The sequence below is a fragment of the Sinocyclocheilus grahami genome, unplaced genomic scaffold (genome assembly GCF_001515645.1).
Source record: "Sinocyclocheilus grahami isolate Dianchi unplaced genomic scaffold, SAMN03320097.WGS_v1.1 scaffold427.1, whole genome shotgun sequence".
NCBI classification, from domain to species: domain Eukaryota; kingdom Metazoa; phylum Chordata; class Actinopteri; order Cypriniformes; family Cyprinidae; genus Sinocyclocheilus; species Sinocyclocheilus grahami.
Window position 1 is genome coordinate 841,292 of NW_015505606.1, and position 22,026 is coordinate 863,317.

At 36.6% G+C, this 22,026-nt stretch overlaps 2 protein-coding genes across 2 annotated transcripts; both read left to right on the top strand.

The window, feature by feature from the left end:
- The first annotated feature begins 1,104 nt into the window (after positions 1-1,104).
- Positions 1,105-12,683, top strand: LOC107551595 (phosphoglucomutase-2-like). Its single transcript, XM_016233263.1, has 13 exons — positions 1,105-1,366; positions 3,272-3,439; positions 5,513-5,704; positions 7,518-7,601; positions 7,687-7,880; positions 8,739-8,928; positions 9,070-9,167; positions 9,245-9,428; positions 10,159-10,252; positions 10,489-10,618; positions 10,710-10,899; positions 10,995-11,128; positions 11,563-12,683. Exons 1-13 carry the CDS (start codon positions 1,292-1,294, stop codon positions 11,663-11,665), a joined length of 1,836 nt encoding a protein of 611 aa, XP_016088749.1. The 5' UTR covers positions 1,105-1,291; the 3' UTR covers positions 11,666-12,683.
- A 2,144-nt stretch (positions 12,684-14,827) lies between these two features.
- On the top strand, positions 14,828-17,231 carry LOC107551562 (TBC1 domain family member 1-like; the record flags this gene model as incomplete). Its single annotated transcript, XM_016233203.1, has 3 exons — positions 14,828-15,046; positions 16,167-16,476; positions 16,995-17,231. Coding segments are annotated over exons 2-3 (513 nt in total), but the record flags the coding sequence as incomplete, so codon positions are not given.
- Positions 17,232-22,026: the final 4,795 nt, after the last annotated feature.

Here is a 22,026-nt window from a genome sequence, read left to right on the forward strand (position 1 = left end):
ACACGATGCAAATAATATATTGTAGCATGTTCAAGCATGGTGTGTTATAGATAACAATGTGCTTAATGTTAGTGTTGCACTGTATTAATTTTTGTGTTGCGAACTGTTATTGGATGTTCGAGTTGGATGTGAAAAGAGGCTCCGCCCCTGTGTGTGTGTAAGGGGAAAGAGAGAGAAGAAGGGCGGAGAAAGAGTGTCTCGCTGGTTCAAGTGCGGTTCTCTTAGAAGTCGGGGTGTGTACGGCGTGGGTTGTGGCCGACAACAGCCCAAATAAACACCCCTTGTACATCAAAACGCCTCGTCCTTGTCTGAGAACGCTACAATATTATTGGCAGTTCTGAGAGCTTCATATCACGGAATCGTGAGATTGCGATAAATTGAAGTGAGTGACAGCTTTTAGCGTTTTATGTAAGCGCTATTTGCTCGCTTTCTAGGCCATAATCAATTCAGAATTGAAATAAAAGTTGTTTTACGTGCTGCTAACAGGACCAACAGCCACATACCCGGTAACTTGCAGCGCTTCCATATATATATTAATCACTAAAAAGCTGTCACTCACTTCAATTTATCGTAATCTCACGATGTTCCTTTATAATCAGTGAAGCTTTCTGAACTGCAAACGTGTGGCATTTAGCACTGAGTGAATTCTGAATGCATGAGAGGTGGCAGCCCAATCTATTTATATCTTTATTAATATCTTAATATATGATTATATCTTATATTAATCATTTGCACACACAAGCATTATCCGGCTCCTCCCGACTGCAGACGCAGGTTTACAAGCCACTTTTTCCTGTGTTTTTCAACCAATTTCTTGACTTTTCCCCACTCATGAACAACACATTTTCGTACACGATAAAAGCTCATTGTGGTTTCTCGGTTTGGCCGATTTGAGCATCCATAAACAAGGCAAAACACGGCCATTTTGAGTTCCTGCTAGTGATTCCTCTGGAGAAAAATCACTTCCTGCCCTCCAGCTGCATTTCGCACGTCATCAGTGACGTCATGTGCAAACAACCTATTGGAGGGAACGGAGTTGTCACAACTCTCTCTCTCTACAGCTCTGGCAAAAGCCAAGCACGTGTTCCGCCCCTTGCTCAAAACCCCGCCCACTCCGTTTCATTCACGGACGTTCTGCATCATTCATTTATAGTCGAACAGAAACAGTCACGGGTCGCACTATTACTAAATTCATTCAGAGTAACCGTCAACATACATATGACCGTTGAACCACGTCGATCGCTTATTTGTTCATCCGTTGAATCACAGTTTAGTTCGGAGTTCGATCAACATGGAGAACGGCCTGGAAAGCACAGGAGACAGTCGTCTGGATCAGGCTGTCGCGCAGTGGCTGCAGTATGACAAGGTAACACCAAACATATGCTGCTGTGTAGCTTCAAGAAGCTTTAAATATGTGAAATCTGACATCTGTAGTGTTGAAAACTGAAGTTCAGTAGCTTGTTACCAAACCTGGCTTAAAAATTCCTTTTAAGTGGCTTATTAACTAACATCTCAGTTATGAAACAGTGAAGAGAAACACCCTGCCATTGCTTTATAATGTAAAGACCCACTAAAGCAGTTTTCAGAACTAGACCTGCTTGTACAAGATGCTTTTCAGGAAGTGCTCTTACTAACTAAATTACTCAACATGATCTGAATAGCGACTCTTATTGATATGCCATTATTTAAAATAGACTTTTGATCAGAGACTGATCAATCCTGCATAAAGTCTCACAACTGTAAAATTAATAAATTAATATGCAATACTGTTCAGAAGTTTGGATGTAGTAAGATTTGATTGTTTTTGAAAGCAGTCTCTAATGTTAACCAAGGCTGCATTTATTTGAGCAAAAATACAGTACAAACAGTAATATTTCTATTTAAATATATTTTAAAATGTCATTTATTCCTGTGACGCAAAGTCTTCAGTGTCACATGATCCTTCAGAAAGCATCCTAATATGCTGATTTGATGCTCAAGAAATATGTCTTATTATTATCATCCATGTTGAAAACAGTTGTGCTGCTTAAAATGTTCGTGGAAGATGTGATTTATTTTTCAGGATTCTTTGATGAATAGAAAGTTCAGGAGAACAGAATTGATTTGACATAGAGATCTTTTGTATAAACATCTTTACTGTTTTTTTTTACAGTAGCTTTTATAAATGTCTTTACTGATGTTTTTAGATCAAATTTAATATGGATCCTCACAGAATAAAGATAAAAAAATCTTACTGACCCCAAACTTTTGAACAGTCGAGTCGATGTCAGAGCATTGATCATTTGATTTGCTTTTTCGTGTTAAAATCTCTTGACTTTTGATTGCATATATTGGCAAATCTGAGCAGCTCACAGATCACTTGTGTTCTTTTTCTCAAAAGAAAAATCTGAGAAGCGAGAGATTTAAGAATAAGCCTCCAATTTATATCAAGAGAAACATTTGTAATGTCTCTTTTGGAATTGGGCAAATGTGGCTGATTTATTTGCTACAAACGCATTACTTGCCTGAACTCAAATTGAAAGAGCATTGTGCTTGGAAAAACAAAGAAGCATGGCACAAAACAGTTTCTAGACTCTCCCAGTTACACTGAAACATTTAAACAGTATTAGATTATCCTCGAAGACACCATTTAAATAGCATGTAAATCAGTGTCAATGGACAGTTCCATAAAAGTACTTACAATGCATATTAGTGCTGTGCTCCAATTAGTAATTGGAGTCTTGTGCTTAACTGGGTCACATGAAACAGTTAATGGTTTTACGCAGAAGTGGAAGGTCATTGATTAAGTAAAATTAGACATTCAGGTGATTTCAGCCATTTTTACAGTGCAAATATGTATGTACACAATATGTGTTTAACAATATTATTTTTTAAAACTGTATATTGGCTGTGTATTCACCTAAATGATTGAATTGGCCTGGGTGGGTCATCATAAGAGTTTATGCAGTCAGGAATGGATCAGAGCCCTTCGCTTGCATCCTCACATGCTCTCATTTATCAGTAGAATGAAAGCATATTGTCCCTCACATGGTGGACAGGAGACATGTAGACACACACTCACCCACAGCACTAATCAGAATCATCAGGACAAAGTGCTTAGAGATATAGAGGCTCTTTTCATCCCCCATTCTCTTTCTTTTATTGTCACTGCTATATAAAACTGACCCTATTTACTTTCTTAATACACATTCCTGGTCTAATTGTGATTTTGTGAGTGCACATTATTTGAAAAGATTCTTTTTTGTGTGTGTGTGTGTGTGTGTGTTTACAGAATCCAAAGACGGCTGCTGCTGTGCGGTCTGTGGTTAAGGATAGAGCCATGTCAGAGCTGCAGAAGTGTTTCGGGGCCCGTATGGAGTTTGGCACAGCGGGACTGAGAGCCGCCATGGGACCTGGAGTGTCCTGCATGAATGACCTCACCATCATACAGACCACGCAGGTGACATACTCTACACAAGCTTTCTGTGACATCTTATCACTTATTATCTTTTCACTCTGAATAATATACAAGAGGCCTAAGCTATAACATCAGATTAGGGTATTCAAGTGCTCTTGGTTCCCCACAGGTGCCCTATAGGCTGGAGGTTTGGTAGTATCTTGGTTGTATGTAAGCGACCAAGATAGTCAAAACAGCAGCTGATAATGTTTGTTATAATAGTAAAATATGACCTGGGAACTATATAACCTCCTACTATGCAACACCCACATCTCAAAAATCCAATCAACAACCCATTCATAGAACCAAGTACATGCCATTATACTTGTATGTACGTCACAATACAGAAAAAAAGTCACTACTTCCGTTTCATCGCGACTTTAAGGTGCAGTCACATTTGCAAAATCTTGTGGGCAAATAAGGTCTGTTTGTTATCAAGAGTAGTTGTCTGTGTAGTGATGTATACAGTTGAGGTCAAAAGTTTACACCCCCCTTTCAGAATCTGCTACGTGTTAATTATTTTACCAAAATAAGAGGGATCATACAAAATGCTTGTTATTGTTTATTTAGTACTGACCTGAATAAGATATTTCATATAAAAGATGTTTACATATAGTCCACAAGAGAAAATAATACTTGAATTAAAAAAAAATTACCAGTTATATTTTATTAAATTACAGTATTCTTAATACTGTGTTGTTACCTGAATGATCCACAGCTGTGTTTTTTTGTTTAGTGATAGTTGTTCATGAGTCCCTTGTTTGTCCTGATCCTGAACAGTTAAACTGCCTGCTGTTCTTCAGAAAAATCCTTCAGGTCCCACAAATTCTTTGGTTTTGCAGCATTTGTGCATATTTGAACCTTTTTAAATTCATCTAAGGTAAAATGAACTGGCACTACACAGCGTCTTGTTGTCTTCGGAGCATCTTTATCATTTGGTTTCTGTGTAGACCTGCGTTCGCCTCTCGTTATTTACACTACATGGGCGAATCGGTGGGCGGGGCTAAACAGGCAATCATGTAGAAGCAGGCATTGATCATCTTCTGTGGAGTTGGTGTTTAGCCACACTATTATATCTTAGAGTTGTACATTCCACAAACTGTCGTTTTGGCAGACTGGCTTCAATGTAAGCTGTTTTTAGACTAACAAGACAGTTTTAAATTCTGAAAATTACAGGATGTTTTTATAGCACAATCACCTCTTATATATCAAAAGATCATGGGAATTTTGGTTTCTCAGATCATGACCCTTTAAAATAAATTACAGATCGCAGGTATTCCTATTGAAATAACTGGATTTCACCTGCCAAAAATTAGGTGAACAATGGTAAATGTGAACTCACCTTTATGTTGCTGCAGTGCTACTCACATACATATTCATATGTATATGTATATCAGTATACATATCCAGTTTAGTGTACATTTAGACTAAAGGGTAGTTCACACCAGTGTTAGGCATGAAAATTTGGTCTGATTTTTGCATGGAATTTATCGGTTCAAACCAATGAGAAAAATGGGCAGATGGGCTAAATACAAATGCACATTCAATCTCTGACAGTAGGTGGTACTTATAGAAAAGCAGAAATACATAATATGAAAGGGCAGTGGAGTCAACTTTTCATTTCTGACAACCTTTTTGTTAAATAGAAGTCAAGCAGTATTTATATTTGCTCTGCTATTCACTGTTGCTTAGCAAAATAGTGTTTTTGTGAGCGCTACCAAGCCATCCGCTTGTTAAGTCGTGACGTAAGGAATGCTGTTTCCAGGTCCAAGCCTCTAATCATTTCACTTCAGAATACCATCTCAACAGCTGTTTATGAGCTCTATTCATATTACCAAACCTTCATCTTGGTGTGAACAGGCCTTAAAGGGATACTCCACTCATTTACTCACCTGTCCCAGATGCATGACTTTTTCTGTGGCGCACAAACAGAGATTTGTAGAAACTTTGCAAAGCATAATCAAGTTAATGGGCAAAACTGTGTGTTCCACAAACCATTTATCACATTGTCACAATAAATGTGGTGTCCTGTAAGGCTATGGATCGATGGTAATTACCCTCTTTTGCTTCTGGTAGGGTTTCTGTGCATACCTGGAGCAGTGTTTTACAGATCTGAAGCAGAGGGGGGTGGTGATCGGGTTCGACGCTCGCGCTCACCCCCCTAGTGGCGGCGGCAGTAAAAGATTCGCCTGTCTTGCTGCTTCTGTCTTGATCAGTCGAGGCGTCCCAGTCTACCTCTTTAGTGACATCACACCCACTCCATATGTGGTATGTATGAACCTGCTGTACTCTTAAGGGTCAATTTTTTCGAAATTGAGATTTATACGTCATCTGAAAGCTGAATAAATAAGCTTTCCATTGATGTATGTTTTTTTTTAGGATAGTCGAGATTTTAGGCTCTGATTTTAGGATAGTAGATGGCCGAGATGCAACTATTTGAAAATCTGGAATCTGAGGGTGCTAAAAAAAATCTAAGCACTGAGAAAATCGTCTTTAAAGTTGTCCAAATGAAGTTCTTAGCAATGCATATTACTAATCAAAAATTAAGTTTTAATATATTTACAGTAGGAAATTTACCAAATATCTTCATGGAACATGATCTTTACTTAATATCCTAATGATTTTTGGCATAAAAGAAAAATCTATAATTTTGACCCATACAATGTATTTTTGGCTATTGCTACAAATATACCCCAGCGACTTAAGACTGGTTTTGTGGTCCAGGGTCACATTTATTATTAATTCTGATATGTTAGAGCCATAGTGGCAGAGCACGGCACATTAGCACCCATTTAGGGGTGCAGGTTCGAGTCTTGACTTTGGCATGTTCCAGTACCAATTACTTTGTTCTCGTCCATTTAAATTGTTCTCTTAACAATAAAAAAGAAACTTGGTCATGCCTTGGCACAGTAATAGTATCACCATGGTATTTTGACATATGCTAGTGTACTGAATGATTACCATAATAATTTCTATGCAACATATTCAAAGATATAGTAACATTGTCCAGATATTTTCTGTTCATTATTTAGAAGTGTTGTCCATTGGGGGTAGAGGTTTGTGTTCTAAGATCTTTGAAATGTGCAACTTCCTGCTACAAAGAACTAATCACAAACCAACATCCAAACGCATGAGAAAGGAGACAGAGAGACACAACTGCACGTAAACACATTGTGAGATTGTTGCATAAGAGACTAGAGGGGTTCATGAAGATTCTTCACCAATCATCAACTTTTCTGTTCCCATGAGTACACGGACACGCTCTCACTCATTCTCTTATCACTCGCTCAACCTTTCCCTTTGAGCCCTCAAACAGCTTTCTCTCACTCTGTGTCCTCTAGCCTAAAAACGTTTTGGTCACTGTTATGTAAAATGAAGTATTAGTCCAAAAAAACATTGATTTAAAAAGTAAAAAATAATCTAATTTGAGAGGGAAAATGTTATGCCATCCACATAACTTGCCATCTCTCCAAATCTGTAACTTGGTGGCCCCGGTGGTCTAAATGTCATATTTAAAATTTTCAGCTAAGCATGGGTTCTGGGTAAAATTTTTGGCACAGTCAGAGAGCTGCCACAGCATGATCATGTGCGCCTTGCAAGCGCAGAGCACGTTTGTTCAACCGTGCTTTTTTGGACATGTACCATGTACTTTTTATGTTGTGTTACTTTTATAATTTACATGATACATTGTTGTGTTACTCTTAATAAAAGATATCTACTATGTGACTAATAACTAATTATGTTTGGTACTTAGAAAGGTTCACTATTGTTTAAAAGTTTGGGGTTAGTGTGATTATGATCTTTTTTAAGAAAATAATACTTTTATTCACCAGTTCAATTGATGCATTAAATTGATCAAAAGTGACAGTATAGACTTTTACATTGTTTCAAACATTTTTGATTCAAATAAATGCTGTCCTTTTGAAATGTTTATCAAATTTATCATGGTATCCACAAAAATTTATAAAAACGGAGTTCCCTCCCAAAAAATCATTGTAAACCACTGTTTCTTGGGGCTGATTGCTTTAATTTAGCAGAGCAAAAAAATGAACACGTCTTCTCTTCCCTTCTTTTCTTTTAGCCTTTTACCGTATCACATCTAGGATTGTGTGCTGGTGTCATGGTAACAGCCTCCCATAATCCCAAACAAGATAATGGATACAAGGTAATATCGATCCCTAAATAAAATGTTTGATTTGAAAGAATATAGCATGTTTGATATGACCCATTTTTCAATATGTGTGTTTAAGGTGTACTGGGCAAATGGAGCTCAGATCATTCCTCCCCATGATAAGGGCATCGCTGCAGCTATTGAACAGAACCTTGAGCCGTGGCCTAAATCATGGGACACAGATGGAGCTCTTCAGAGTTCCCTACTCAATGACCCATACCAGGACATACACAGAGAATACTGCAAAACCATACAACAGCACTGCTTTCACAGGTACACTCACAAAGATATGCCTGCAGAATTCCATTTGAATGATCTGATATTCATTTTCAAAAATTCCACGATCAATACTTCCAGAACATGCCTTTTAATATCTTTTAATAATATTTATATGCTATTTAAAGGGATAGTTCACCCAAAAATGAGTAAAAAAAACATACACAAACAAAACCAAATGAAACCCTGCGGCTCGTGACGATACATTGATGTGTAAAAACACGAAACGATCAGTCTGTGCAAGAAACTGAACAGTATTTATATTGTTTTTTACCTCTGACTTTCACCGCAATGTCCGAACTGTCCTGAGAGTGTTCAACAGCTGGCGCCTGACGCGTCTTCTTCTTCTTCTTGCTTTACGGTGGATCGCATACTTATAAGTACATTACCGCCACCTGTCTCTCAAATGGACAATTGACACTATCTACAATCTCAATTAGGAGTCTCAATGGTCCATTTGAGAGATGGGTGGTGGTAATGTACTTATAAGTCTGAAATCCGCCGTAAAGCAAGAAGAAGAAGAGGACACGCTCAGGACAGTTTGGACATTGCCGTGAATCAGAGGTAAAAAACGATATAAATACTGTTCCGTTTCTTGCGCAGACCGATCGTTTCCTATTCACTTCCATTATATGACTGACAGACTGCAACGGTTTGAGTTTAAAATCTTTGTTTGTGTTCTACTGAAGAAACAAAGTCACCTACATCTTGGATGCCCTGGGGGTAAGCAGATAAACGTCAAATTTTAATTTTTGGGTGAACCATCCCTTTAAGGCCGTAATTAATCTGAATCAAATCTGGAAGTCAGTGCTAATACCCATAAGTCTGGTTTTCACACATCTTGTGTTCTCACAGGGAGCTGAATACGAATTCAGAGGTGAAGATTGTCCATACCTCAGTTCATGGGGTGGGCCATATTTTTGTCCAGGCTGCTTTTAAGGCCTTTGACCTTCATCCTCCATATGCCGTGGAACAGCAGAAAGATCCTGACCCAGAGTTCCCCACCGTCAAATACCCCAACCCTGAGGAGGGAGAGGGAGTCTTGGTACAATACACTGATACACACACACAAATGACATTAGAAAATATGATATATATATATATATATATATATATATATATATATATATATTGTGGTTTTGTTATGTAATGCCAGATGGACAGTAATCTATGTTTGTGTATGTAGACATTATCGTTCGCGCTTGCAGATAAAGAGGGAGCAACTGTTATTCTGGCAAATGACCCTGATGCTGACCGACTAGCTATTGCAGAGAAACAGGAGAGGTCAGTGTTATTTGGCATTTTGTGTTGATTTTCATTCAGTGTGTCATTTTTCTGAATAGCAATAATTCTTTTGGTAGTGGGCAGTGGAGGGTGTTCTCTGGGAATGAGTTGGGTGCTTTACTCGGCTGGTGGATTTTCCAGTGCTGGAAGCTGCAGAAAGGAGAGGGAAAAGCCTCCATTAAGGATGTCTACATGCTATCCAGCACCGTCTCCTCAAAAATCCTGCGTGCCATTGCTGTAAAAGAGGGCTTCCACTTTGAGGTACCTCTGCTTTTTACCCCGTAAAGTGTAGTGGTTTCTCTAACCTAGTGGTTCTCAACCTTCCCACCCCTTGTCCAAGAATATATTTGAAGGCCCTCCTATCTATAATGTTTTTAGCATTCCAATGAAGATTATATTAATATTACTACATTTGAATAATTTTAAATCTTTTTGGGCTCGCCCTTAAAGTTTGCAGAGGCCCTCTGGTTGAGATCCACAGCTCTTAACCAAACGAAAGTATTATTTTCTGACAGCAGTGGATATTAGTATTGGTAAAATACTGGGACAATTTTAGTGTAATCTTGTATTTTATATGATTATGGTCTAAATTATAAATTGAATTTCATGGGTCAATAATAATGTGCGTTTCCCCAGACCTGGAGATCCTAGAAATATCAGGGAATTGCAAAAGTGTGGAAAAATCCATGAAAATGTATACAGTCTTAAATAGTCATTAACATATTCTTATAATTCTCAAGCATTAAGCATTTCTTTGGCTAGAAATGACTCTTCGTAAGCGCAATCTCACATAAAATGATTTTTAAAAATCCTTATCCAGTCATCAGAAACAACTGGAAGAGTCTTGGAAAAATAATGGAAATTCTTCGGTCAGAAAGTGCAGCTACTCTGAAGGCATACTCTTATTTTGTACAGTATCATGTGTGGAAAAAAAATGGATTACTCACTTTTGATGTTCTTCTGTCTGACTCTCTGCATCTGTCTTTTATAGGAAACTCTAACAGGCTTTAAATGGATGGGAAATAGAGCCAGAGAGCTGATGGACCAGGGAAAGACTGTTCTGTTTGCTTTTGAAGAAGCTATTGGTACAGTAGCATCCACACCGCAAGATGCTGAACATTTATGTGCATTTGTGTAACAGTCTGAATTTTGATCTTGAGTTCAAACCACAGACCCCTAGATAAGTAGTTGTCAGTTTCTGTTCATTTTTATGCATAACAATATCATAATTGTATTGAAATGTAAAAAAAAAACACACAGTGGTGCAGACTATATTAAAAGAAAGCTTTAATATTTTTCTTTGGTTACTCTGTTGTTGTAGGTTACATGTGTTCTCCTGCAGTTTTGGACAAAGATGGTGTGAGTGCGGCTGCCATTGCTGGCGAGTTTGTCTCTTACCTGGCTTCTAAAAATATAACTCTGTCCCATCAACTCAGATCCATTTATGAGGAGTATGTCACAAAAACTTCGGCATTGCCATCTGTAATAATTTATGTTCTGAATCTTCTTGTTAATCATAGTTTTCACATCGTCTTTTTTCAGGTACGGTTACCACATTTCCAAGAATTCCTACTTCATCTGTCACAACCAAGACACTATTAAACAGATGTTTGAGCATCTTCGGAACTACGACAGGGAGAATTCATACCCTAAAGAGTGTGGGGGCTTTGCCATCACAGCAGTGAGAGACCTTACGACTGGCTATGACAGCAACCAGCCGGACAACAAGGCTGTGCGTAGCCCATAATGATTAGAATTATTGTGATAGTTGATCTTATTTAAAGTTTTCTTATCCTATATCTGTGTGTCCTTTACTATTACTCACAGATTCTGCCCACCAGTAAAAGCAGTCAGATGATTACCTTCACCTTTGCTAACGGGGGCGTGGCTACAATAAGAACCAGCGGAACAGAGCCTAAAATCAAATATTACACAGAGCTCTGTGCTGCACCAGGAAACAGGTTTTAGACAGCTTCATTATTTCACACTATCACTATAGGCTTAATTTAAAAATAATAAATGGGGGGGGAAACTCTTGTTTTTAGCTGATCACCTGCTTGAGTATGCCACCTTTTTTTTAAACTATATAATAACAGTCGTCGTTATTATATAAATATTTCCAACTGTAGCTTTGTATGCTGTTGTCCCATGCAGCATATTTTATTAACTTTATTTATAGAATATTATTAAGTTAATAAAACAAATGAAAGGTAATATGTCATGAGGCATGATTCTATGCAGACACAAAATTTGCATACTCTGCGCACTGTACGCTGCAATAATAGTAAAAGCAGTATGTTAGCCTGATCATGGCCATAGAGCCTTAATCATAGTCTTGGCACATGAATAGCTCATAATCTTTTAAAAACAATTTTTCTGTCCGTCTTTTCTCTAGTGATCTTAACCAGCTGAAAACTGAACTGGATAACTTGGTTGATGCCATCGTGGAACACTTCTACCAACCAGAGAAAAACAACTTGACTCCTCGTCCAGAGTGAGAGAAACTATCACTCAGGTTTACAAAGATTTTGTCTAATTCAGCTATTAGTCTTAACATACCTCACATAACCACTCTTATTAAAACTTACATATTCTGGGTCTCAATCTAAAGAGGACTTACTTACTTTGCACTTACTTACTTTTAATGCAGGAAATGTAGATCAAAGCTGGTGCGACATGAACATACCTATTGCCTTTTTCCTTTTTGCACTTTAAAATTTTTTCACCTTTCAGTTTTGTAATCTACAATGTTATCGGATGAGATTTTTTTGCCTTTTTGACCTACAGTAGTGAACTATGAATGTACTAATGTTGCAAATAAAGTGTGTTTGAATTCATATAAAGCAGATATGTTAGTTGAGTTGATTGACAGAAATGATTCCATATTGCTGGAGCAGAGGACAATATGTAGTTACTGTTTAATTCAGCCTACCAAATAACCTCAGAAATCAAAAAGCCAGCTCATGTCATTTTATACCAGCAATGCTCAAATCCAGATTACAGGGACCCAACAGCCTTACTGTGGGGGAAAAAAAAAAATTATATCTACATTTTAATTTTCCACGTTTACATGATTCCATTGCGTTTTTTTTACATTTTGAATTTCAAACTCAACCAGTTTGATAATTCATTCAGAGCTTTTAGCCGTGAGGTTGAGGCTGGGAACATATTTGGAAGGTTTTACATTTGAACAGAAAGGAAAAGTATTCCTTGAATAGATTAGTGTTTGTTGTGTTAAAGCAGCTTGTTTTTTAGACATCTCATTTTGGCAACTAGTTGTTACACTGAGATTTAACAGAGCATATGCCTTACTACAAACTCCAAAGTGGACTATGTCATCTAATGTAAGGCTGACTAGCCAAACCACCAGATACGTTAAAATGCCTGTTGACTTCTTTTTCATGTAAAGTGATTTGATATGTTTCAGGAGCTCTTCAGTTTAATACTTTTCTCACAATGCTGTTTTTCCCCTCTATTTGGAATCAATAAACAGCAAGTGGTAACAACAACAAAATTGTCTTTTGTCTGTGTGTGATACAAATGTAGAAATAAATAAAATGGATCTTATATAACAAATGAAACACATTTTATTCCTTGATTAAACATGTTAATCCAACATTCACTGTCCATTTGTAAAAGTCTCATAAAAGTCTCAAACTCATGGGTTCATTAAATTGTACTTTCCTGAGGTCTGACTATGAAAGCCAATGCATGTATTATCTGTTTAAGGCCAGCAGAGGGTATAGTTGGTCCCAAAACTTTGATTTTATATTTTAACATTTGTTAAATTCATGTTTTTGATTTATCTTTATATTTGTTGCCTTTATTGTTATTTATTTGCATTTGTATTACTTAATTTTTGCCTTTTTTTTTTTTTACAGCCTTTCACCAACTTAAAACAGTGGGTTTTATTAAAGTTTATGGACACTTGTATTCACAGAGGGTATAGTTGGTCCCAAAACTTTGATTTTATATTTTAACATTTGTTAAATTCATGTTTTTGATTTATCTTTATATTTGTTGCCTTTATTGTTATTTATTTGCATTTGTATTACTTAATTTTTGCCTTTTTTTTTTTTACAGCCTTTCACCAACTTAAAACAGTGGGTTTTATTAAAGTTTATGGACACTTGTATTCGAAATTATTCTTGGAAAATGTTCCCTGCTAAAAAACAAACACACAATAAAACCATCACAGAATTTGTAATGGTTTTACTGGTTATAATGCAAATTGTACTGCTTTTAATGGAAACTGTAATGGTGCCTGTGGGTCTCTACTCGTAATTGGTCACCTTCTATTGGTGGTTTGTTAAAACCACTAAATCCTAATGGAATATGTCCCAAAACACATTACAGGAAACCATTTTTTAATGGCTTTAATGGATAAAAGTTGATGGTTTGTAATCTTTGTAATGGTGTTTTTAGTGGAAACCATTAGAATTTCTGTGATGGTTTCTATTGTTTTTTCAGCAGGGTTAGGATTACTTATGTTTGACAAAGTATTTCGGTATATAACAGATATATAGACCTACTTATTTAGACCTATTATTTTTTGTCCAGTTAAAATATATAGGCTATTAGTCTATAATTGTGTATGCAAACTTGTTTTAGCTATTTTAAACAGGTATAGGCAATCTCTGTCTTTATTTATAGTCTTGCTCACCAGTGTTGGGGAAAGGTACTTTTAAAAGTAATGCATTACAATATTGCGTTACTCCATGAAAAAGTAACTAATTACGTTACTTAGTTACTTGTTATGGAAAGTAATGCGGGACGTTAGTTTTACGTTACTTTTCAAATCTGGACAGGGCTTGCTTGATTGTTTTTAAAATAAAAAAAGTTCTATTTTGGCAAATATAAAAGCCTTTTCACACCAAAAGTGAAATGAATAACGAATGAACGTCCGTACAGTAGAATGCAGAAGAAGAAATTTCAACACACTTCAGCAATAAAAAAAGACACACAAATGTTTGTCTAGAGTAATTTGTGCTTATTAGTACGGTTGAACTGGATCATCGAAGGTCAGAAGCAAAGACATTGGTGAATAGAATGGGATTAAATACATAAAGGATATTTGTGTTGTTTAATATTTAATTATTGCAGGTTTGCGTCATATTCTGAGTTGCATTATTTTTATTCATTTTGAGGAATACTGAATCTGTTTTTGTTTTTTTGTGAGAGATGAATTAATGCATATTCATATTTATTTTATAACTACAGTAACATCTGGGGACAGGAGAGCTGTCAATCAATAAATTGGAAAAAAAAAAGTAACTTGCGTTACTTATTTGAAAAAGTAACTCAGATATTCTCTTGTAAATTAAAAAGTACTAGTTACTTGAAAAAAAGTAATCTGATTACTTGTAATGCGTTACCCCCAACACTGTTGCTCACACAGTTGACTGCTGTGTGTGTGTGCGCGCGTGTGCTCGCAGTGGTTTGTGTAATAAACCCATAGACTAAAAAAAACCTTAGGAGAGCAGTTGTGTCATAAATGAAGAGTTCATTGTGATTTTTTTTATTTATTTCCTGTTAGTTCTGGCAAGTAGTCTCTCTCTCTCTGTCTCTCTCTCTCTCTCTCTCTCTCTGTCTCTCTCTCTCTCTCCTCGTGATCTGTTCAGTGCTCACCATCAGAAGTTCATTCAAACGTCAGATGAGAACAAGACTTCCTCAATCGCACGCGCAGCGAGCAGCATTCAGCTTCATATTGTCGCGTTATTGAATGCTATGTATGGAGAGCGACAGATGTGATGAATCGACTAAGAAAAGGCAACCTGAAACTCAGTTCCCGATGGGACATTATAGCCTGTATTGTCAAAATCTAACGGGACCGTTATTCAAACACTTCCTCAAGGCGGTGCATTGTGAGTAGAGTAAAGGTAAGTGAAAGTTACAACTTGTCTCCTATGCTAGTTTTTTGTTTGTATATAGAATACATACTTAAAAGTAACCTATCTAAAGCAAATTATGGCGCTGTAGCGAACCTATGACCTTGTCACATGTCCTTAAAATCTTTTTAGAAAGAAAAAGTGTTTTTTGAGGGGATTTGAGAGTTGCTGATATGACTCCATGACCTGTCTTATATATTTTTGTTGTGACATATTGCCTTATTGCCATCAGAGAAACTTTCTGTTGACCTCTCTCTAAATAGCAGTTGTGTCTCATTAGACCTGCTTGGCTATTTATACTCACTGTTGGCTTCAGTGGGTTTGTGCCTCATGAGGAACCCCTCTCAGATCAGTGCAGGAGGACAATATCTTCCAATGCTTCAAAGCCTTTTTTCAGATTTACTCTACAAAGTCTGTTCTGAAATTGCATCCCCTGGCACTATGGCTGTATCACAAATTGCTCTAAAAATGACTTTTGTTTGTGTAACAGAATGCAGGCATGGTTCTAGGTTATATTAAATATGCTAGCTAGACTAATCAGTTTATTTAGATGTTACCAAATTAAGCACATTAGATTTTAGCCATTGTTGTTATATAATAGTTTTAACTAAAACTATTTAAAATCATTTTTGGCAACTGAAATGAAGCTGAAATCAAATGAAATATAAATATTAGATGGAAAAACTTTAAAACTGGAATGAAAATGAGAAATGTTGTCACGGCAATATTTAAGTAAAATTCAAATAAAACCTGTAAATATATAAAAGCCAATTCAAAATATTAATAAATAGCCTACTAATAACATAAAAAATGCCAAAATAACAGTGGTTTTAGCCTACTGTAAGATTGCTTTTTCTCAAGCTTGATATTTCTAAAGAGAATCAAAGGAAAAAAAGTATTCTTTGCCTGTGTCCTTCTGTAACATTTGCAGGGGCTTTCAGAGTAAGCTGTTTTAATCCCCTGCAAATGGCAAAGTTGATGAAGATGTGCTCAAAGGGTTTGTCATAGGCAGTGATCTTCCTCAAACAGTGTGTTGTACCTTAATTTTATCTGCTCACTGAACCGTCTGCTTCATTAATGTTGGCGTTTTTTTTTTTTTTTGTCTTTTGAGGTTACACCTAGTTTCTCATTTTTTAACTAGGAGCATGGAGGGCATTTGTTTCGAGGTCAAACCCAGGGATGACCCAATCAAAGCTCATCCTATCTGTGCCCTTACACAAACACTTCCTGGATCAGAGGGTAAGAGGAAGAAAGAAGAAGGGGAAGAGGAGATTCAGTACAGGCTAACTCTAGTTGGATCTTTGGCCATACATCCACAGACCACCATGGCGATGCTTCCCTGGGTGGTGGCTGAAATACGGAGGCCCCGACTGCGGGAGAAGAACAGAAACCTTGAATTCAATGGTGCTCACTCTCCAGAGGTTAGTATATGTAATACTAATTAAATGTATGTGACCAAAAAAAAATAAAAACACGGCTATGTAAAGCCTAATGTATTGTATTGTAAATGTATATTCTCTGCCTGCTGTTTAAAAGCTGGAGTTAGTCTGTTATGTTTTAGTCTCTTATTCTCACCATCAAACATTGTGAAATGTTATCACAATTTCAAATACTGTTTTGTATTTTAATACATTTTCAAATATAATTTTGTCCTGTGATGCAAAGCTGAATTTTCAGTAGGCTAGTCATTACTCCAGTCTTTAGAGTCACATGATCCTTTAGAAATAATTCTAAATCATGCTTTGATGCTCAAGAAATATCTCACTGATCCCAAACTTTTGAACGCTAAAGTACATATGAAACAATTTTACTGAAGAATAACAGAAGAATTAGTGTTAAGATCAGGGGTACAAAGAAGTATTATTTTTAATAATACTATGGTACTTGTTATTGACAATTCTGATGTACTATAATATGTTTTTTTCCCTGATGGTCCAAGGTTCGAGATCAACCTGTGGTATTGCAGATTTCAGCCAATTCAGTGTGTTGCATTCTGGACACAGCAGGCCCGGGGAAGCCATGGGACCCATTGCAACATATGGTTCTGTTTGATCACAGGCCTCATCGTATCACCAAACTCATTCACAACAGCCAAGAGCCCAGCTATTTCGGCTGTCTGCTCAGAGAGGAGAAGAAAGCAGCCTGCTATGTATTCCGCTGCCAGGACCAGATGAAGGTAAGGGGACATTTTTTGGATTAGCAGCATTTTATTGATTAATATGAACTTCAAATTTAGTTGAAGTGCCTGTGCAAGCTAAATTGAAAATGGAATGGACACCAAGCTACAGAAGCTTATTTCTGCCATGGAATAAAAATATAAAAGAGGTAATTGCAACTTTATCTCACAATTCACACTTTTTTCCCTCAGAATTGCCAGTTTATATATTGCAATTGCAAGTTATAAACTCGTAATTGCAAGTTTACAGGTCATTTTTTCTCAAATTCTGAGTTTAAATCTCACAATTTTGACTTTTTCTCTCGAACATTTAAGTTTATGTCTTGCGATTCTGTTTTTTTTTTATCCCAGAATATTTAGACAACCTGACTACATGCACATGTAGAATTCTGCAAGATCTCAATTTGCAATTGCAAGATATAAACTTGGATTTCTGAGAAAAAAGTCTGACTTGTGAGATATAGCCTCACAATTGTGAGATAAAAAAGGTCACAATTACCTTTTTATTTCATGGAGGAAATATACTTTCATACCAAGCATTGTCACGATAACAATAAATTGGTGTGTTTATGGCTGTTAGAACTATTAGAGGTTAACCATAGATGTTATTCTCACGTGACTTTGAAGTGAATCTACTTTGATGAAGGAAAGCTCAGATGTTTAAATGTCAACCCTCCCTCCTTATGGGTGTGTGCATCTGTGGATGAGCTTTGTTCAAATAAGACACAGTACCATAACAGCACAATGACAATCAGCGAAAACAACCATAAAGTCATTTTACAAGAGTGGTGTCCATGCAGAACATTCCACCGCAATGCTGGAGTGTTGCAGGTAGATGCCAGGCCATTGCTGGGCGGTTGCTAAGGTGTTTTGGGGGTTGCTAGGTTGCTAGGTGACGATTGATACCGTCATCATTTACTCACCCTCATGGTTTTAAAACCTGTATGATTTATTTTCTTCTGTGGAACACAAAATAAGTTATTTTGAAGAACATTGGGAACTAATATTGATTTATTGTGATGGAGAGTCTGAGATATAAATCGTGAAGCTTCCTTCATCAACCTGCATTTAGGCAGGATGTAGATCTAAGTTGTCATAGTAACCATTTCCTGTGTCAGTGAGCCAGCCACAATGTGGCTACGGACTCCTGGTGACTTTTTATTGACGTGGTATAAACAGAAAAAGAGATAGACAGGTGTTTATGTCGCTGTTTTTTGACCACCTGTTACTCATGCACTCACACTTTCCAAAATCAGTGTGTGCGTGCAAGTTTGAATGTCTGAAATATCTGAGATCATAGTGTTGTTCCCTCAACTCCACACACTCCATGTTCTTTTTTTAAACTGAAAAACAACAGTTGAATGTCCTCTTCATTTAACCATAAATGATCAGCTTTCATGTTAGCTTTTCACCAGCCAATTTAACCACAATACTAACAAAGATAATTCCACATCTTTCATGTGAGACTGAGACCCCACAGCTGTGCTTCGACCCTTGGCTCAACAGCTTAGCATATACCAAATACCTTTGTATCCTTCATGTTGTTCATAATATCTCTGTAATATTAGAGTGACAGCTGTGAAAATAACAAGTCAAATTTAAGCTATGGCATTATATGTGTTTTATATGTAGTTATGGGTAACTTAAAGTCGTGATGAAACAGTGACAGATCTTTTCTTAAATATTGTGATGTACATCTGAGTGTAATGTATTATTAAAATAGAAAAAAATGCAGGGCGATGACTTGGTTCCGTCCAATGGTTGTTGATTGGATTTTGAGGTATGGCCTTTGTGTTTGCAGTTGATTGTGGAGGGGTGGGTTAGGTTAGAGAGTCGGACTCATAACCCAAAGGTTGCGGGTTCGAGTCTCGTACCGGCAGGGATTGTAGGTGGGGGGAGTGAATGTACAGCGCTCTCTCCCACCTTCAATACCACGACTGAGGTGCCCTTGAGCAAGGCACTGAACCCCCAACTGCTCCCCGGGCGCCGCAGCAAAAAATGGCTGCCCACTGCTCTGGGTGTGTGTTCACGGTGTGTGTGTGTGTGTGTGTTCACTGCTGTGTGTGTGCACTTTGGATGGGATAAATGCAGAGCACTAATTCCGAGTATGGGTCAAAAGTTTTTGCCCCCCCCCCCAAAATGAGATTTATCAATGGCAAATGCATTACTACAAACAGTATTGAATTTTTGTTAAAGCACTTAAAAAAAAAAGTTGAACTTGTTTTAGTGGAATGAACTTGTGGTGAACTTGTGAGGAGCCCCCCTCTCCTAATTTTTTGCATTCATGTTAGGCTTTTGACTACAATTTACTTATCATGAGAGTTTTTTTTATGTCAGTATGTTCAATGTATGGAAGCCCATTTCTGTCACTGAATAAAAAATTAAAAAGGTAATTGCGACTTATCTCACAATTCAGACTTTTTTTTCTGCGAGTTTACATCTTGCAATTGCGTGACAAACTCACAAGTCTGACTTTTTTTTCTCAGAATTGTGAGATAAAAAGTAAAACTCACAATTGCGAGCTGAAAAGTCAGAATAGCAAGATAGAAAGTCAGAATGGCAGGATATAAACGTGCAGCTCTGAGCAATAAATTCAGAATCACGAGAACTCAAGATGCGAGTGTGAGTTTGTATCTCGTAATTCTGTCTTTTTTCTTGCAATTGTGAGTTTATTTCTCAGAAATGTGAGATATAAACTCGCAATTGCGAGTTATAAAGTCCAATTCTGAGGAGAAAAAAAGACAAATGATGTTCTCAGAATTACGAGTTTATATCTTGCAATTCTGAGGAAAGAATTTCCAGTTTATATCTCGCAAATCTGAGGAAAAAAAGTCACAATTGCGAGATAAAAAGTCGCAATTACTTTTATATTTTTATTCAGTGGTGGAAATGGGCTTCCATGCTGATGTATGGAGATGAATTACACAGTTTATGGTGCGAATTATGTTTTTCTGGGGGTGGAGGGCTTTTTAATGACACTGTACATCGCATTATTTCAATATTAAAATGAACTGGACCAATGATGATTCTGAAAGCAAATGCCCCCCGGACCCTACAACGTTTAAACACATCTGATTGACAGATAAACTGCACACTTTTACACTTTTATCTGAGTGTTGTTTTTAATTTATGTAGATGTAGATATTAATGTAGATATTTAAGTCTGCTTCGTGCATTCAGTTTAACAACATTAAGTTAAAGAGGATAAATTTGCTTGTTTTTACTCTGTCAGTGTCCATGCATTAAATGCATGTGCAGTTTTCTAGCATAACTTCTTAGGTAATGTCAATGATCAGTTTTAGATGAGGCCAAAACTACAACAGCAGTGGTTACATATAAATATATTTTAATTGTTTGATCAAATTATTGCTAGGGACAATTCAGTATTCGCTGGATATCCCTACTAAATTCTGCACCCTTGTGCAGAAGTTACTGGGTTTACAGGAGGTGAAAAATTAGATATAACTTTACACAAAGTTATTTAGTGATTTTGTCAAACAAGTAGCATGCCAACATGTATAATATGTTTAAGTCTCGTGGCTATACTTTTAAAACTGAATGTATTTTAACATTTATTTCATATTTAACATTATTTTAGATAAAACAAGAAGTATTTATTTATTTTTGTACAGCCTCGATGGCTCATGTATCATATTTATAATACTTTAAGGAGGGAGATGTGTTTGCTGTTTCTAGTAAGGGAAAAAAGATTAGATAGATATCCGTTACAATATCAAGGGACCGGATCAATTTAAGTAGGACAGAGCGATAGTGGGACACAATGGACACAAAATTGATTGAAACATATCAAATGTCTCACTGAGTAAATTTAATTTAGTTTGGAATTTTGGAGAGTCACTTTTGTTCCAGTTGTGGGGTCCAAACATCTGACAGCATATTACACATTTAAATTTGTAAATAAAGATGTACATTTATTTGTTGAAAACGATACAAAAGATGCTCTTTCTCAAATTATGCTGTAATCTATGATTGTCATGAGTGATTCTGTCATTAAAGCAAATTACGTAAATACAAAGATATTCTAAAATGTATGTTTATTCATTTAAAATGTTTGAAAATGGTTAGGCTTATAATTTGCCATGCTTATAAAATGCTTTATGTTTCTAGTCTGTCAGTCTGTTACATTGTCTTGATTTATAATTTGTAATGGAAATATTTATTAAATAAAAAAACGATATGTTCCTGCAGTCTGTCATATACAGTGTTATAATTTGTGCTGAAAAATATTTGAGAAAATAGACAATAAAAATGCTATATGTTATGCCTGTCAACAGTACAGGATTGTATACAATCCTATCTGCCACCAGGTGGTGGTCAAATCCTGAACTTTGAAAATCTTTAACGCACGGATAGTGAATAAATATTTCAGTAAACAAACCATTAATATTATTACTTATAAATCTTAACCCTAGTCTAAAGTTAACTAAAGTAGGTTTAATTTATATTGCAACTAGATTAATGCAACTCCCTTCCGATAGGATCTAAACGAAACTTATTTTTAAGCTCACAATTTAACACTTATTGTCCCGTATTTTCATTTTCTGAAGTTGGCAACCCTAGTCCCCGTGGATGTGATTCTGATAGTCCAGTGCATTTTTCTCCCATCATTTGAATGTTAGTCTACCGTCACATCCCACTGAGCGCCGTTCAAACGGCTACACACACTACAAACTCCCAGCAGTTTCACTTTCTCCATGAGATCTGGATGGCTGAAGCGATGAAAGCCCGCTTCCACATCTTTCATTTACTGCGGAGGGATAAAAGCGAGCAGGAG

Coding starts and splice junctions, on each gene's coding strand:
- LOC107551595 (XM_016233263.1), top strand. CDS start 1,292: ATGGAGAACGGCCTGGAAAGCACAGGAGACAGTCGTCTGGATCAGGCT. Junction 7,881..8,738: donor CAACAGCACTGCTTTCACAG/GTACACTCACAA, acceptor GTGTTCTCACAG/GGAGCTGAATACGAATTCAG. Junction 9,168..9,244: donor ATTGCAGAGAAACAGGAGAG/GTCAGTGTTATT, acceptor TTCTTTTGGTAG/TGGGCAGTGGAGGGTGTTCT.